Raw genomic sequence first — 17,920 nt, forward strand, 5'->3', positions numbered from 1 at the left:
ACCTGGCGCGGACCGCACAAAAATGTGTTGCGGCCGCGCCGAGTGGGAGAAAAATTGGGGCTTCTCTGAACCCTTCCAGCGCGGACCGCACTGTTTTGGTGCGCGGCCGCGCTGGTTAACTTGAAACCCTAGCCCTCAGACTCAGCCACGCGGACCGCACAAAAATGCATCGCGGCTCCAGCGCGGACCGCGCGGAAATGACCACGGCCGCGCTGGTGTCTGCAACACCTGAACCTGCATTTTCTTAAGTCCAAGACCTCCCGGGCCCCATTCAAAACTCACCCGAGCCCTCGGGGCTCCAAACCAAACATGCACACAACCTTAAAAACATCTTACGGACTTACTCGTGCGATCAAATCGCCAAAATAACATCATATACATAGGATCAAGCCTCAAACACATGATTTTCTTTCTTCAACTTTCATAACTCAAATTCTCCATTTTTAGTCCGAAACACGTCATATGACGTCCGTTTTTAGCCAAACTTTACAGATAGTGCTTAACACATATTTAAGACTTGTACCGGGCGTCGGAACCAAAATACGAGCCCGATACCTATATTTTCTAACTCCTTTTCATTTCAAATTTTCATATCAAATTTCAGAAAAACAATTTCTTTCAAAAATTCATTTCTCGGGCTTGGGACCTCAGAATTTGATTCCGGGCACACGCCCAAGTCCCATATTTTTCTACGGACCCTCCGGGACCGTCGAATCACAGGTCCGGGTCCGTTTACCCAAAATGTTGACCGAAGTCAACATTATGCATATTAATACCAAAATTCATCAAATGTTTCACATAATTCACATATTCTAACATAAAAACTTTCCGGCTACGCACCCGAACTGCGCACGCCAATCGAGGCAACTAAAAGCGAGGTTTTCAAGGCCTCGAGAGCACGGAACAAGGAAGAATTACGGTGATGACCCCTTGGGTCATCACACTAATTGACTTTATATTTTGCTTATTATCCTTTTAATAATTATAATATATTTTTTATTCTTGAAATTTAATATATTTTACGCTTTTATCCTCTTACTAAAATATATTTTACTATTTAAATCTATCAATAATATTTTTGAAAATAATTCAATTATTTACTTTATTTTATTTTAAATTAATTTAAAGTATAAATATTCTCACATTGTATCTATTTTTTCTTTATACCGTCTCTTCCCTATTAAGAAATTTTTAATTACTATTTTACCCGTAATCAAAATAATATCATATTTGACTTTAAGTTGTAACTTTGATTAGTATAAAATATTAATATATAAGTTCTTTGATTATTATATTCCAAATCTATTAAGTTTTCTTATATTTATTTTTTGTATTACATATAATAATAAAAATTCTCTTTTAGTTTCAACATACAAAATTTGACTTTTAATTTTAGTTAATAAAATTACTTATATTAGATATTTATTTTATATTTTTAAATTTTAATTCTATATCTAGCAAGACTTTAATTTTTGGTGCCACTTTATTTAGTATTATTATCCATTACTATCCTTTAATATAATATAGATAATCCAGAAATTTTTTAATCTTAAAATAAATATCTATTTTATTTTTAAAATATTTCTTGAATTCTTAAGTTATTTAAATTTATCAATAGTATTTTTAATTATTTTATTTCACTTTATTTTATTTTATCAATTCTTAGCATAAATATTCTCACGCTATTTCTAATTTATTTTAAATATTTTTAAGTTCTTATTTTATCTGTTAGGCATAAGTTGCGTGGTATTATCCACAATATGATATTTCTTATCATAATAGATAAATAACAACTTTCTCTTCTCAAATTTAAATAAGTTTTATCATTTTCTTTATGATGAAAGATTTGATTAATTTCTCTCTATTTATTCCTTATTTTTGCTATTCTATTGTTCAATAAATAATATTATTACATTGTTATGTGGCTTTCATTAGCTTGTTTAATTTAGTATCTATTTCTACCACTCTTATTTTAGTATTAATCATAAAAGTTAATTTCTTATTTGTTTGAACACATTATATCTGATGATAATATTTTCATTATCATTTTATTTCTCTATGTACTATTTCTAAAAATAATAAAATTATGAAATGAAAGAAAAGAAAACAGATCAAGTGGTTAGTGAATAATTATATTTGGAAAGCTATCAAAATTTATTTACTATAAGAATGTGAGTCAATTTTAATTGATTTCTACCATAAATTAAATTTGATCAAATCTAATTTGTTTTAATCCTTATTAAATTTGTCTAAAAATCTATTTAGATTATGTCTTAAAAATGTTAAGTGACATTTTCTATTTACTATAAGAATGTGAGTCAATTTTAATTGATTTCTACCATAAATTAAATTTGATCAAATCTAATTTGTTCTAATCCTTATTAAATTTGTCTAAAAATCTATTTAGATCATGTCTTAAAAATGTTAAGTGACATTTTCTAAATATGCCCCTTGGCTTAATGTCATGCCTCACTACCTTCCTTTTAATATAATATATATATAGAAGATACAAATATTTAAGTTTTTTCTTATCTTATAAATAATTGTATACTTTATGTAAGATCTTATTTTACTGCTTGAATATTTTAATTTTTGAAGTCAATAAATCTTTAATAGCATAAGTAAATTTTAGTTTTATTTTATATTTTAACTTACTTCAAAGTATAAATAGTCATAGGTTATCTCAATTTACGTTTTTATATATTTTTTATTTTTTCCAATTATAGTTTTTTTAATTAATTTTTTACCTCCATATTTCTAGGTAATTTAGAAGAAAATCTATGAGTGAATATATATATATTAGGAAGAAACTACTCCCCAATTTAAATTGTTAATTTTTTTTTCTTATTTTCATTTTTTATGGATATTTAAATTCAAAAACAATAACCAATAACTAATTATTAACTAAATAACTAATTATGCCAAGTGGCCTTTTTCTAAGGTGCCACTTGGCTTAAGGAGAGGGCTTTTTCATCTCCTTTTAATAATACTAGTAGTCGTACCCGCGTGATGCGCGGTCAATATTAAACAAATATTAATTAAATTAAATTATGATCAGGCTTGTTTGATCCTATTAGATCGTATTGCTTTAATAAAATTCAATTGTCATCTTGTTTGTCAATACGATATACCCAATAATGAAATCTCTATTAAATCAAACGTACTTATATAGTCAGTGAATAACTTTTTTGTTCTATTTTTCTTTATTATATTAAACAATATTTAGTATTCGCTTTCTTTTTGTAATATATGAGAAGATATATAATTTATTACTATTGAACTTTTTTTAAAAATTTTATTATGTTGTTCTTAATAATATTATCTAAATTTTAGTGAATAAAATCTATGTTAAACTAACGGGACTTATACAGGCAGCGCATCGAATAACGTTTTTGTTATGTATTTTTCTTTATTATATCTTTCAATATTTAATACTATTACTTTGTTAATAGAAAGTTTCATTAGCATATTACGTTATTTAATATTTTTCTCTGAAGTTTTTTTTATTACTTTATTTTTGTTTTTTTATTTTTAAATAATTTTAAAACTCCAACTTAAAACTACTCCCCAATTTGAATTGGTAATTTATTATTTTTTTAATTTTCTTTTTTATATTAAAATTCCAACTTGAACTACTCCCCAATTTGAATGGGTAATTTTTTTTCTCTTTTTTTTTTTTCGTTTTTATAGCTTTTTTATTTTAAAATAATTTAAAAACTCCAACTTGAAACTACTCCCACCCAATTTGAACGGGTAGTTACTTTTTTATATATTTATATTTTCATTTTCTAATTATAGTTAATTATAAGATATCTATTTTTATTTTAAAATTATTTTAAAACTCCAACTTGAAACTACTCCCCGATTTGAATGGGTAGTTTTTCTTCTCTTTTTTTTTTGTGTGTTTTTATAGATTTTTTTTTGCTTTTTTATTTTAAAATAATTTAAAAACTCCAACTTGAAACTACTCCCACCCAATTTGAATGGGTAGTTTTTTTTTATATTTATATTTTCGTTTTTTATATAGTTAATTATAAGATATCTATATTTATTAATTCAAATAAAGTAATCAATTAATATATATATGAATATATATATACATATATATATATACACACACAGATTTGAATGATTTGTTTTTCTTTTATTTATTTTTTTGTTTTTTATAGTTTTTTTTTTTGTTTTTTTATTTTAAATAATTTAAAAATTCCAACTTGAAACTACTCCCACCCAAGAAACTACTCCCCAATTTAAATTATTAATTTTTTTTTCTTATTTTCATTTTTTATAGATATTTAAATTCAAAAACAATAACTAATAACTAATTATTAACTAAATAACTAATTATGCCAAGTGGCTTTTTTCTAGGCTGCCACTTGGCTTAAGGAGAGGGCTTTTTCCTCTCCTTTTAATAATATATAGAAGATACGTAGAAATTGTTTCTTCTTTTTAAAAAAATATAGAATACCTAATTAATTGTTTTTAAATTATTAATGACTTTTCTTTTCAAACTATATAAGTAGAAACTGCTTCTTATTTTAAAAAACTTCTTTTTAAAAAAATATAGAATACCTAATTAATTATTTTTAAATTCAAAATTTAAAAAGAGAAATTAATTTTACCTAACTTTAACTAATTTGTCCTAAAATAGACACGTGGCATTTTATATGTGGAACACTTGGCAAATTTGTAGGACCGACTTCTTTTCTATTAAGTAAATATAGATATAGATATAGAAGTTTGGCAAACTTAAATTATCAAAAGCTACAAAAAAATTGAAAAAAATATCAAAACTGCTCGAGAGTAGACACAAATTTAAAACCATTTTTGTCATTTTCTCCATTTATTAGCAACTCGAAATTTTAAAACTTACAAATCCAATTGTTTTATTCCTTTTCTAGCCCTAGAGGGAGAGAGAGAGAGATCACTGTGTGTATATTATATACATAGAAACATATATATATATATATTGGGGGAGCAACCTCTACAGATTACAGCGACTCAATTTGGGCGGATTGGATCTCATTTGAAAGGTAAAAAGTGTACTTTATTTGAACATATTTTCTATACTTGCTAAATCAGTTTATGTAAATTGATACACTTATATACAGATATGCATATCTTTTTATATGTTTTGATGTAATGCTATTGGATTCTTTTATTTGTTGTATTCTGTTTTGTAATTTTGTTCGCGGTGATCTCGAAGTTTAATTTCGGTATAGATAAAAAAAATTTGGTGATGAGGTGTCGAAAAAGATGTTTGGAGTTGATTTCTGCTAATTATTATCCATTTTGACTATTTAGATTAATGTCGAATACATAGATCAGTGGATATTGAATAAATTGATTTGTTTTAAGTTAATTACTGTACATAAATGGGGCGACCCGGTGCAGAAACATCCAGTATTCACGTAGGGTCGGTGAAAGGATCGCACCCTAGGGGTATAATGTAGGCAGCCTCATGATGCTTGTATCAGTGACTCCACGGCTCGAACCCGTGACCTACAGGTCATAACATTATGCATATTAATTATGGCGTGAAGCATGATACCACAATTACTTTGAAATTTCGTTGTCTATGTTAAGATAGAAATGTAGTTGTGAAAAGATATTTTATTTTAATAATTAAGCCGCACGAGCCCCTCTTTGATAAGGAAAGAAGCCCCTTACCCCCCAGAGGAAGATGCTGGCCGAGATGGAGTTGGGTGCAAACATAGAGTTTTATGGTGTTTGCATTGCCAAAACATCGAGGCATAAATTTATTGATATGCCGAATCTAACTTGTTTGGTAACGAGGCATAATTATTGTTTGCACATAAAATTAGGGAAAACATATTATGTGTGATTTTTCTCCGGTTCGATGTATGAACTGTGATCACCTTAAAGTAACCTTCAGATGCTCTTTCCACCCATATCAAATAACCCCGGCACATTCATGGTTTGGTAGGTTTTGTTTTAGCAGGATATCAAAGGAAATTGTTTGCTATAGCTATAAGTTGTATTTTTAGTGGTGATTCATGGGTTTGTGCATCTTTAGTCCTCGAAAATGGCTTTATTAATTTGGTGGCTGCTCTTAGAAATGGATATAAGAAATTGTGCCAAAATGGGATAGTTTGATTGAGAATCTTCAGAGGAAAGGTCAACATAAGAAGTTCTGCTCGGAAAGGAAGCTATAAACTATGTCTAGTATAATTCGAAATGCTTCTGCTAGGCTGGTTTTCATGTGATAATGAATTAAATTGGTTTAAGCTTGTAGAATGATGATCCTACATGCATCTTTATTGTGAAAAAACTGTTTGATAATTCCGTTTTCCAGTCTCTTGCATCTGCCATTCGGTTTGATTGGTCATAGACATAGGCTAGATTGCTATGAAGTTTACTCTTTGAATCCAAGATATGTAAATATTGTCTGCTTTCTCCTTTGGATTCGAACAAGAAGGGGGTGAATGGACTTTTTATTAAATTTTGTAAAAGTAAAGCTGGATAAACCTTTTGTATGTAATTTTACTTGAGAGGACCAGAAAAACCTTCTTGTTCACATATTTGGTTTAGCGAATATGCTCTAATATTCTGGGCAAAAGTGACCTCATCTGATCTTTGCGAGCAAATATGTTTCTCTTTTAAATAATGTGCATCTCATTAGAGAAGTAATATGATTTGATTGATTGATTGATCAATACAGAGATGAAGTATGCATAAATCTCCACATATATAGAGCATTAGACTTGAAGAGCAAGTAAGTATGTGGCAAATAAGTCTTGATATATATATATATATATATGAAAGACTTTTGAGACCTGGTGACCAAGCTTTAGGTAAGTACATTGGATACATTTGAAAGTTAATAAACGACCTATTATCAAATATCAAATGCTTTGGTGGTGTCAAGTAGATTTTGTGACACTTCGCTGTGTTATTCTTACTCTTATCCCTTCCATTCATGATCTCATTGTTCTGTTTTATTAAGTGATTTGCCCAATACTGTTCTGTGCACATATTAGTTGTTGAAAAATTGATCACAAAAAACGGAATGCCCAACTTTCTCTATATTTGGTATTGTGGATTCTCTTCCTCCTCTAGAGAGTATTGAGAATTTGGTTTCTTGATATGACAGTAACCAATGAGACATGCTTTAACTTTTATCGTTACCCAAAATATTGCAATTGGGGTTTTATCTAAAAAATATTGCAACTGCTTACTAACTGATTATTTCATTTCAGGTACATGCATATTTTGAAGAATGGCAGATGACATTTCAAGCTTTTGGGGTCCTGTAACATCTACCAAAGAGTGGTGTGAGCCAAATTATGTCCGCTCCTCCTATATTGCAGAGTTCTTTAATACCATCTCAAATGTCCCATGTATTATTCTGGCGTTGATTGGTCTTGTGAATGCCCTCAGACAGCGGTTTGAGAAAAGGTTCAGTGTCCTTCATATGTCAAATATAATACTTGCCATAGGGAGCATGATTTATCATGCCACGTTGCGGCAGATGTAAGCACTTTCTCCCTTATTTCCCATTTCTTTTATCTATAAAAAAGTCGGTTTGTCGTTATGTATTACCCACATTGCCATAGCAGGAAGAAGGTAATACATATTATTGACGTCAGGATCTATAGTTCCAAATTATTAACATGAGTACCTATAAAATGTTAAATGCATGGAAATGTATTTCGGTCTCTTTCACTACAGTGAACTTTTGAAGTAGCGAATGGAATGCCAGGATTGTTGAAAGCCTATAAACTAGGCCTTAGTACTTTTGGGAAGCTCATGCTTCTTCCTAGTAATTGGTTTAAACTTTGACAGAAGATCATTTATTGTCTTTTTTGGTAAGTTAACTTGATAGGAGATTATTAGGATGAGCTTTTCTCTTTTTCTTTTGTTGCATCTTGTCTTTAGGATAGGATGTTGTTGTTGTGGATTGTTCGACTTTTTTTCCCTCTTTACATCAATCAAAAGATTGATTGATGCTAATTGATTTATCCCAAAAGAAAAGAGGCTACGTCAAACTGGTCTTAATTTATAAATTAATGAAACCTTTAAAAATATAGTTACCTATCTACTCAAATAGGTGTTTCCATTTTTTAATAAAAGTACAAACATGAATAAGGGAACTTTTAACCTAACATTGGACTCTCGGGTCAAACGTCTCCTACATCTTTCTCTCCATATTGTCCAAAAAACTTAGAAAAGAATATCCCCTCCACAACTTTTCCTCTAAAGTTCCAATTTGCTTTAACCTCCAAGTTGCTACTTTTCAACACTGGAACCGTGTAGCTCCATTGGATATTAAATAGAGAAATGTATATTTTTAGCTGCTCCCAAAAATAATAGCCAACAAAATGTATTTTTTTGTATGTATGTGTATTATATACAAAAATTAATACATATTTTATACACTTTTCGGCTAGCGAATGCAATTAGTTTCAGCCGACTGGTCAGTTTTTTATTTTTCCCTATTAAATATTTGCATAAACGAATGCCCACAATCTCATGTTGTCAATTTGCTGCATAACAAGATAAAGCTGACTATGAACATCAAGTTGACCTTTTATAGTGTCCCTCTTGATTGTTGTGTGAATGGTGTATGTCTAATATTGAAGTTTCTTGTTAGATAAAACTATTCCGTGCCTTGTGCTGCATACAGATTGGATGGAAAATCATGTATCCAGAATGTTGGATAATACTTTGTAATGTCTTGAATTTGATGGTCATTCTAATGCATTATGATCCATGCTTTTGACAGGCAACAGCAAGGTGATGAGACACCCATGGTCTGGGAAATGCTTCTCTATTTTTACATCCTTTATTCACCAGATTGGCATTACAAGAGTACAATGCCCACGTTTTTATTCCTTTACGGTGCACTATTTGCCATTGCGCATTCACAGATTCGCTTTGATATTGGTTTCATGCTACATTATGCACTATTGTGCCTTCTTTGCATTCCTCGCACATATAAGTATTACATTCATACAGAAGACAGATCTGCAAAGCAGATTGCAAAGTTATATGTGGCCACTTTATTAGTCGGAGCTGTTTGCTGGCTGTGTGATCGTCTATTCTGCAAGGACATTTCGCGCTGGTACTTTAATCCACAGGGTCATGCACTATGGCATGTCCTTATGGGTTTTAATGCGTACTTTGCAAATACTTTCTTGATGTATTGCCGTGCTCAGCAAAGAGAATGGAATCCAAAAATCAAGCACTTCCTCGGATTTTTTCCATACGTAAAGATCCAGAAACCAAAAGCTCAGTAGCAGAAGTTGTTTGCATGAGCTCATCCTGTAAGAAAAAATGCGGCCATGAATTGGCGCCAAGTAGCTAGTGCCTGCAGTCATCATCCTGTAAGAAACAACGCGGCCATGAAATGGCACCAAGGAGCTAGTGCCAGCAGTCATCATTCTTTCGCTTCTCCATTTTGCAGAATATTATGTAAATGAAAGTTTGAACTAGTTTTGACTGGTTTGGGTAGTGATCAAATTTTTGACTGTAAAATTAGTGGTTTCCCGGTGTACCATATACTTATACTCCCACAGAAGACTGATATGGACTTACTAGTAATCTTTTGCTAATGTTTTTGTTTTTGCATTTTAGGAAATGTTCTAACATGGTTTATTTTGTTATTATGTAAGCGCGATAAAAGGTGGTTTTTGATTGCGAAGCTCATCTGGCAATGCATGTATGGATAGTCAAAGAAATCTTTAGGTTTTGTGTTTTATGCTTCTATTGAACAACCTCATCTTTTTGTGCCGATGGTCTATCGAAAACAATATCTCTACCCATAGGGTAGGGGTATAGTCTGCGTACACACTATCCTCCTCAGATCCCACTTGTAGGATTATACTAGGTTGTTGTTGTTGATTCTATTGAACAACCTAACCCTATAAAAAGAAAGAATCTATGCACCATACCCTTGTCAGTGTAACATATAAGGGCTGATGTTTCAATTGTCATTTGGTAGAAGCATTTAGCCAAACAAATTAACGCAATTTTCCTATTTTCGGGGTATTATCACTTTTAGCCCGTGTCAGAAACTATTTATATCTGGTAGCCGAAAAAGTGTATAAAACTTGTATAATTTTTATATATAACATACATAATGTATATATATACAAAAAATATATACTTTTTATACATTTTTTCGACTATTATTTTTACAGCAATTATACAGTGTCATTTTTCCATTCTCTCATTTGATAGCCCACTCTCTTGAGTTTACTTTTAAGCATTAAGCACTAGAGCGAGACAAATACACTTTTCACTACAAAGCGTCCCAAGTCTGTCTGACTGTAAAATTACCAGATTTGGTTACAGAATAAACAGATAATTTTCTCAAAATTGTTTCCCGGAGAGAGGGGTCGAGTCCGCACGGGTGGTAGATGAACTACAAACTAGAGGCTAGATAATGAGATATCCAGTTTACATTTTGGAATTTATTGAAATCAACTCCAACCGATAACACAACGCTTTGATCAAAGTCGTTCGAGAAGGAAAACAATTCAAAGATGAATAGCATCACAAATAACTTCAAGTGTCTTTTTCTCCAAATCTTTTTCATCAATCCATATAGAACTTTGCCGTCGTACAAGATCGCGTTTCTCTTTCTTCTTCTCTGAGAACTTCATTTCCCTCATCCTCCAATATTCAAGTTTTTCCCGTCTTTCTTTAAGCTGCAGACAAATAATTAAACACGAATGGGATGTTAGTTTATACTTGATTGAGAATATTTGCAAGCAAAGCTTATATACAATTCAGACATACTCAAGACTATGGCAAACTACGCTCTTAAACCTACTTTACAGTTGTACCTGCTAATTGAATTTTAAGTATCGTCTCCGGAAAAAAGGGGGTAGGAAACATAAGATTACTAACAACGTTGTTAAAAAAGGGGGCTCGCTTAAAGATGACGCAGAGTCCTGAGGACTACGCCTCACTTGGGCAGTGTTTCAGTAAACAAGGTTCCAAGGCATATGCCTCATCATGCATGGATCTGTCTTGAAGAGGCGGAACTATGCAAGAAATATAACTCACAATGTGATATATTAATATCAAGGAATCACACATCAAAAGATTATATTTTTTGATTACGACACATCAAAAGATTAAACTAAGAATTTGAAAAACCCCTGCTAGAGGGAAAAACAATGCCCCTTGTGTATCCATTGAACGTCTAAGTTTTAGTGGCTATTAATGTGAGAACGTGTACAGTTTTAATCTTACTCAGAAGAACATGAGCCACAAATAACATTTGATTTGTTTGGATTTAAAATAAGGATAGCAGTAAGAAGTCAAAACAAGAATCACATCACAATACTTGTGTCGTATAACATGATTTACTACTTCCAATATCAGGCAAATAAAATACTAGGACACTATTCAGAATGGATAGCAAAAGGATATTGCACATATAATTTGGGACAAAGGGAATTCAAGGAAGATAGTCAAGGACTAACAAATGATGCAAAATATATATTGCCATAATGAAGTACAGATTATGATGATCCACTCTATTCAAACTCACTGTATAGTCAAATAAAGATAAATGACAAACGACCACCTCAAATATTCAAATTTATTCAGTATGCACTTAGTTCAAGGTAAAATATGGAGTAAAAGACAAGCCAGATGACAAGGCACATTTACTTTCAGTAATTAGTATCCACCCATATAATAAATATAGTGAGAGATGGCAGGACTGTAAGAGTTTTTGATCATCTCGGAACGAGTCTCTTTTGTTAATTCAGTAAAGAGAGCCCATGGGTGAATTTCATCAAGCAGTGTGCTTACAGTCCTAGCATTCTCTAGAGTTCAATTTGTCTGTTCTTTGTTTTAATTCACATATTTATTATAGTGATAGCTCTGTAGTTGCAAAAATCACATGTTGTTCTCTTGGAAAAGTCTGCTTGGGAAGAATTCATTAAACAGAAGCTATCGGTGCACTTCAACATTACCATGCTTACTAGTTCATTCGGCTATATGAATCCTTTACATTTATTTATCCCCATTTGGCATATAATATTGTGAGGATTGGCCTACCGATCGAAGCAGTGGGAGATTGAACATGAGTTTTGCAGTACAGAACCAACAGTTTTCGACTCAAACTGTGTGTGTTGGAGAGAGTGAGAGACCAATAAATATAGATAGAGTTAGATATAAATTTGAAACACGTAATCCCCATTCAGAACCTATGATACCTTGAGAACCAATCTCTAAATCAAAATATCAACAAAACTAGTTGAATTCTCCGCATCCACCTTAACATCGATGGTCGCAGTGCCTAATACTTGTATTGGAGAAAGGTGACAATTGCCCAATAAACTAGTCGAGTTGCTTGCAAATTGGCCTGTCGCCTCATAAAACGAGACATATTGAAACGATTTATCATTTTAACAAAGAATAAAATTTAATACTACAATAATAACAGACAGACATATACTTTAGTGTCAGCTCAAACAAGCTCTTAGTAATGCTCAATTTATTTTAGAACGTCTATCAAGAAACAACATAAGTAAGAGAGAAGTGAATGGGGCTATACATAAACCATCTACACATAAGAGAAAAAAAAAATCAAACATTTGAAAACCACCTGCCAATGGGAAGAGAAAATATTAGCAGTTGCTTACCAGTTGAATGTCTAAGTTTGACTGGTTATTAGGATGAGACATGAGAGCCAGCATAGTTCTACGCACCGACAGTCTAATGATTTTTTACACCATCAGTATAGTTTTAACCTTTATAATAGGTTACTTACGATTTATTATGTTACCCATCAATACTTATTAAATAGATTTACCTGCAATTATCTTTTAAGTGAGTTGATTGTGTAAATACTTTTTATACCATCATTATATAGTACTTAAACTCAATTCAGCATATACAAGTAGAATTTAAGTTATACACACTGACATTGTAAAGATAATTTTTACATTGCTAGTCAAGTTTAGCGGGTGATAGCAGTTTAGTTATCATTTTTAGCAGCGTACAAACTAAGTGTAAATATTTTTTACACCATCAATTCATAAAACTCAAACTCAATCAAATCAGCATCTACAAGTAATATCCTAACTTTGCAAACAACAAAAACTGAATTAAAAAATTAAGAAATAATATTAATCAATATTAATATTAAACAAGGAAAAGTAGTATTTAGATGTCAAAAAATGACTAACAAATCATTATTGTATTGCACAAAGTGACCAAAACTGTAGATATTAGGCAAATCGAGAAATGACATTGTTTCAGAGAACAATATTAAAAAGAAAAATTAAGCATATAGAAGTAATATCCAAACTTTGTAAAAACAAAAAAAAATAAAAAAATATTAATCACATACCAAGGTTTTGCGAAACTCCTCTTCAGCAGCCTCTCTTTCCATTGCCTTCGCTTTTTTCTCAGCGGCCTTAGCAGCTTTACGCTCCTCATTAGCAATCCTCTGAGCTTCCTTTTTAGCTTCAGCTTTTCTCATCTTCTCAATCCTCTGAAGTTCCATTTCTTGTATGTACTCTTTCCGAACCTCCTTCACCTTTTTCGCATATTCGCGGCGTAAAAGTGCGAGTTTAGCCTCCGCCTCCTTAGGATCCTTAGGTGCTGTCCATGAATTCAGATAGTTGCTCGGCGGAAGAAACTCGTGGTTGCGCTGGTGGTGGTTGTGGTGCGATGGTGCAGTGGTGGAAGAATCGGCGGCCGCGGTGGAAATGGATCGGAGATAGGGTTTTAGGGTTTGGGATGGGATTTTACGGAGGAGCTGCCGGGAAAGCGACATTTTTGTGCTCTATGGTATTGTACTAGCGCAACTATGGTGTACCCAATCTATTTCTGTTTTAGGTTCACTACGAAAATGACGTGTATCAAAATAATGTGTATTTTGACTTAAAATTGAATGAAATTTGGCTAGTATTAAACTAAAACAAATGATACCAGGACAATAATATAAATTTTAAAATTTATACTCATTTTATTTTTATAGATACTTTTGTTATATAATTTAATAAGTTTTCTCCTATTTTCCCTATCATTCTCTTTTATAATCCATTATAAATTCGAGTAACGAAAAACATATTCCATCACAAATTTTCCAAATTAATAAATTTGTAACAAACCAGTCACTTTGGAGTCCTGTGTGTGTGCCACCGCAACTCAAAATAAGTTTTATAAAGTGGTGGTTAGACTGTCATATCGTATGGCCAATATTGTCATATCGTATGGGGCATAATATTGGCCAGTCAAAAACTTACACAATCCAAACGATGAAAATAGCAGAAATGAGGATGCAGAGATGGATGTGCAGGCACACTAGACTGGATAAGATTATAAATAAAGATATTCGGAAGAAGGTGGGCATGACTCCCATGGATGACAAGATGCGGGAAACGAGAGTAAGATTGTTACAAACCCAAATAACACCAAAGTATATTGTATCGATAAATAGGCAGTAATAGGAACAACTCAGCTAAAAGAAATTACAAAGAACTCAAACACCACAAGAATGGGGATGAGAAGACGAAGATGAGAGGCACAAAACTTTCACATAATACAAGCCTATTGTAATTCTTATTCTACTAGGTATTTATAGGGAATGCTAAATCCTATTTCCTTACTTCACACTTCACACGTTCCAACACTCTGCTGCCAAACAAAGTCTGTTAATTTTGTTGGATGCTTCTTCACTCTTGTGTTGCGCCTCACATTTTCTGTTACTTGAGGAGTGCTGATCTGGCTACTAACTTGGTCAGGTGCGTGTGCATTTTCAGCTATTTCGGTATTTATAACATTACCCTCATCCCAACAATGAACCTTGTACACAAGGTTCGCGCACGTAGCAGCAGAAGAAAAGTCTTTGAGATGCAAGGGAGTGATTTGTTGTTCAGGTGTTCTTGCACACTTCTTGAGCATTGAAATATGAAAGACAAGATGAATTGAAGCCGCCTCGGGTAAGTCTAACTTGTAAGCCATCAGACCAATGTGTTGCAGCACCTTGAAGGGTCCAAAATACTTCCTATCCAGCTTGTGCTACTTATGGGAATGCAAAGAATGTTGTTTATAAGGCTGCAATTTAACATATGCCCAATCCCCAACCTACATCATGACATCCGTGCGCTTTTGATTAGCGAAATTCTTCATACGACCATGAGCACGTAGTAAATTTGTCTTGAGGGCCTCCAGGACCTCATCACGATGCATGAAGAACTGTTCCACTAGGTCGTGAGAACTGCCATCTAGAACATAACGAGCTATAGTGGGAGGAGCGCGGCCATACAATGCCTGAAAAGGAGACATACCCGCGAAGGTTTGAAAAGAAGTATTGTACCAGTACTCCGCCCAAGGCAGCATGCTAACCCAATCCTTTGGAGAATCAACAACGTAGCAGCGTAAATACTGCTCAACACATTTATTGAGCGCCTCAGATTGGCCATCTGTTTGGGGATGGTAAGCAGTGCTCATGGCTAAAGATGTTCCCTGGAGCCGGTTTAGTTCCTGCCAGAACATATGTAAGAAACGGGGGTCACGATCAGTGACAATGGACTTCGGAGGACTATGAAGCTTTATGATGTGAGCAACAAAAGCCTCCGCAACAGTCAGGGCCGTGAAAGTAGCTAGCAAGGGTATGAAATGGCCATATTTCGATAATCTGTCAACTACTGTCATGATGGTTTTCTTGCCGCGAGATGCAGGCAAGCAAGTCACAAAATCCATGGCGATCTCCTCAAAGACTTGTTCTGGAATCGGGAGGGGCTGTAATAAGCCAGCTGGATGATGATGCAGATCCTTCATTTGCTGGCAAGTGGGATAAGTAGCTATAAACACCTTGATGTCATGCCGCATGGATTTCCAATAAAAATTGGAGGATAAACGATGAAAGGTACGAGCAATGCCAGAATGTCCCCCGATTGGTGAAGAGTGGAACTCATGGCTTAAGTGTAAACGAAGTGGCGAATCTGTAGGCAGGACCAAGCGGTCTTTAAAGAATAAGAGCCTGTCACGAAACAAATAATCGGGATATGCAGTAGGATCAGATTGAAGGCCATGGTGAATAGACAATAATTCGGGATGCACATTGTTGGCTTGTCGTAAGGTGTCAAACAACTAAAAGGATTGACTAGAAATAGCCATAAGGGAAGCAGTTGGCATTCGAGACAAGGCATTTGCGACGAGGTTGTGCTTCCCCGGTCTGTACATAATAACAAAATCATAACCCACGAGTTTGCCCTACCATTTTTGTTGCTCCGGAGTTTGTATTACTTGATTAGTGAGGTTCCTAAGTGCTTGCTGATAAGTGATGATGGTGAAGTGTCTCCCCAATAGATATTGGCGCCATTTGCTAACAACTTGAGTGATAGACAACATTTCCCGTACATAAGTAGAAGCATGTTGCATTTGAGGACATAGCTTTTGACTAAAATATGCAATTGGATGACCTCTCTGAGAGAGAACAGCCGCAATGCTGGTTCTTGACGCATCAGTTTCAACTTGAAAATGTTGAGTGAAGTCAGGTAAAGCCAACACCGGCGTAGAGTTGAGACAATTCTTAATAGTCTCAAAGGCAGTTTGAGCTAGAGGGGTCCAAGAATAAGAGTCATGACGCAAATCTGTCAATGGGCTAGCAATCATAGCATAGTTATGGATAAAATGCTGGTAATATCCGGCGAGCCCCAAAAAGCTGCGAACCTCCTTAACATTGCGAGGCACGAGCCACTGTTGAATAGTGGTAATCTTTGTAGGATCTACTAATAAACCTTGTTGTGATAACACATGACCTAAATACTCCATTGTTTCCTGACCGAATGTGCATTTAGCAAACTTAGCAACCAACTTGTGTTGCCTCAACGTGGATAGAGCACACTGGAGGTGGTCCAAATGAAGCTCCCAGGATGGGATATAAACCAGGATGTCGTCAAAAAATACCAATACAAATCGTCGCAAAAAGAGGCGAAACACGACATTCATCGTGGCTTGGAAGGTGGAGGGTACATTAGAAAGCCCAAAAGGCATAACCAAAAATTTATAATGGCCCTCGTGTGTGCAAAATGTTGTCTTTGTAATATCCTCTGGGCGCACTCGAATCTGATGATACCTGGACAACAAATCGAGTTTAGAAAAATACCTTGCACCATGTAATTCATCAAATAATTCATCAACTGTGGGAATTGGAAACCTATCGCGTATGGTGGTAGCATTCAAGGCCCTATAATCAACACAAAAATGCCAAGAGCCATCTTTCTTACGAACAAGCAACACAGGGGAAGAGAAGGGGTTGGTACTTGGACGGATAATACCTTCAGCAAGCATTTCCTCAACCAATCTTTCCATCACTTGTTTCTGAAAATATGGATACCGGTATGGCTTCACATTGACAGGCCCATCAGCAGGAGTCAAATGAATAGCATGGTCCTGAGGTCTCGCAGGTGGCAGACAATGTGGCTTAGTAAATATATCTTCGAATGACTCCAATAAAGTAGACAATGCCCGAGGAGGATCAGGGGACTTCGGAAGTGAAGTCCCAATTAACTCCAAATGGTAATAGGTATCAATAACATCTGTAGCACAAATGCATCTTAAGCACTAAAGTTGGACCGATTGCACATCTAGAAATGACTCACCTACCCACTGGGCCTGCTGGTCATTCAACACAAATTCAAATACCCATTGGCCATAGCCAGTCACCACACGACCCAAAGTAGCGAGCCACAAAATACCTAAGACAAAGTTAGAGCCATGCATAGGCAGGACAAAGAAGTCCATGGTGAGAAAACACCCCTGAATGCTAAGCGGAACTTGGCGGACAAGGTCGGCACATTGAAGACGTTGCCCACTTCCTACCATAACGGAGAAGGGAGGAATGGGTTTGACCACCAATCGAAGGAAATTAGCCACAAGAGTTTGAATAAAGTTGTGTGTACTTCTATTGTCAAGCATGACT

The 17,920-nt window shown here is 34.1% G+C and overlaps 2 protein-coding genes across 2 annotated transcripts; one reads left to right on the plus strand and one right to left on the minus strand.

Annotated features, from left to right (window-relative positions):
- The first annotated feature begins 4,899 nt into the window (after positions 1-4,899).
- LOC104242627 (alkaline ceramidase-like) lies at positions 4,900-9,575 on the plus strand. The gene is made up of 3 exons (XM_009797702.2): positions 4,900-5,033; positions 7,221-7,494; positions 8,747-9,575. The coding sequence occupies exons 2-3, from the start codon at positions 7,241-7,243 to the stop codon at positions 9,258-9,260; spliced, it is 768 nt and encodes a 255-aa protein (XP_009796004.1). The 5' UTR covers positions 4,900-5,033; positions 7,221-7,240; the 3' UTR covers positions 9,261-9,575.
- Positions 9,576-10,258: 683 nt separating this feature from the next.
- LOC104242626 (protein PXR1) lies at positions 10,259-13,847 on the minus strand. Its single transcript, XM_009797701.2, has 2 exons — positions 13,337-13,847; positions 10,259-10,673 (listed from the first exon to the last, which is right to left on the minus strand). The coding sequence occupies exons 1-2, from the start codon at positions 13,763-13,765 to the stop codon at positions 10,503-10,505; spliced, it is 600 nt and encodes a 199-aa protein (XP_009796003.1). The 5' UTR covers positions 13,766-13,847; the 3' UTR covers positions 10,259-10,502.
- Between the last annotated feature and the right edge of the window lie 4,073 nt (positions 13,848-17,920).

This window comes from Nicotiana sylvestris, chromosome 5 (genome assembly GCF_000393655.2).
Source record: "Nicotiana sylvestris chromosome 5, ASM39365v2, whole genome shotgun sequence".
Lineage (NCBI taxonomy): Eukaryota > Viridiplantae > Streptophyta > Magnoliopsida > Solanales > Solanaceae > Nicotiana > Nicotiana sylvestris.

Excerpts from the sequence above, each read along its gene's own strand:
- LOC104242626 (XM_009797701.2), bottom strand. The coding sequence starts at position 13,765 with ATGTCGCTTTCCCGGCAGCTCCTCCGTAAAATCCCATCCCAAACCCTA. Across the intron at positions 10,674-13,336 it reads AGGAGTTTCGCAAAACCTTG|CTTAAAGAAAGACGGGAAAA; the intron begins GTATGTGATTAA and ends ATTTGTCTGCAG.
- LOC104242627 (XM_009797702.2), top strand. The coding sequence starts at position 7,241 with ATGGCAGATGACATTTCAAGCTTTTGGGGTCCTGTAACATCTACCAAA. Across the intron at positions 7,495-8,746 it reads CATGCCACGTTGCGGCAGAT|GCAACAGCAAGGTGATGAGA; the intron begins GTAAGCACTTTC and ends TGCTTTTGACAG.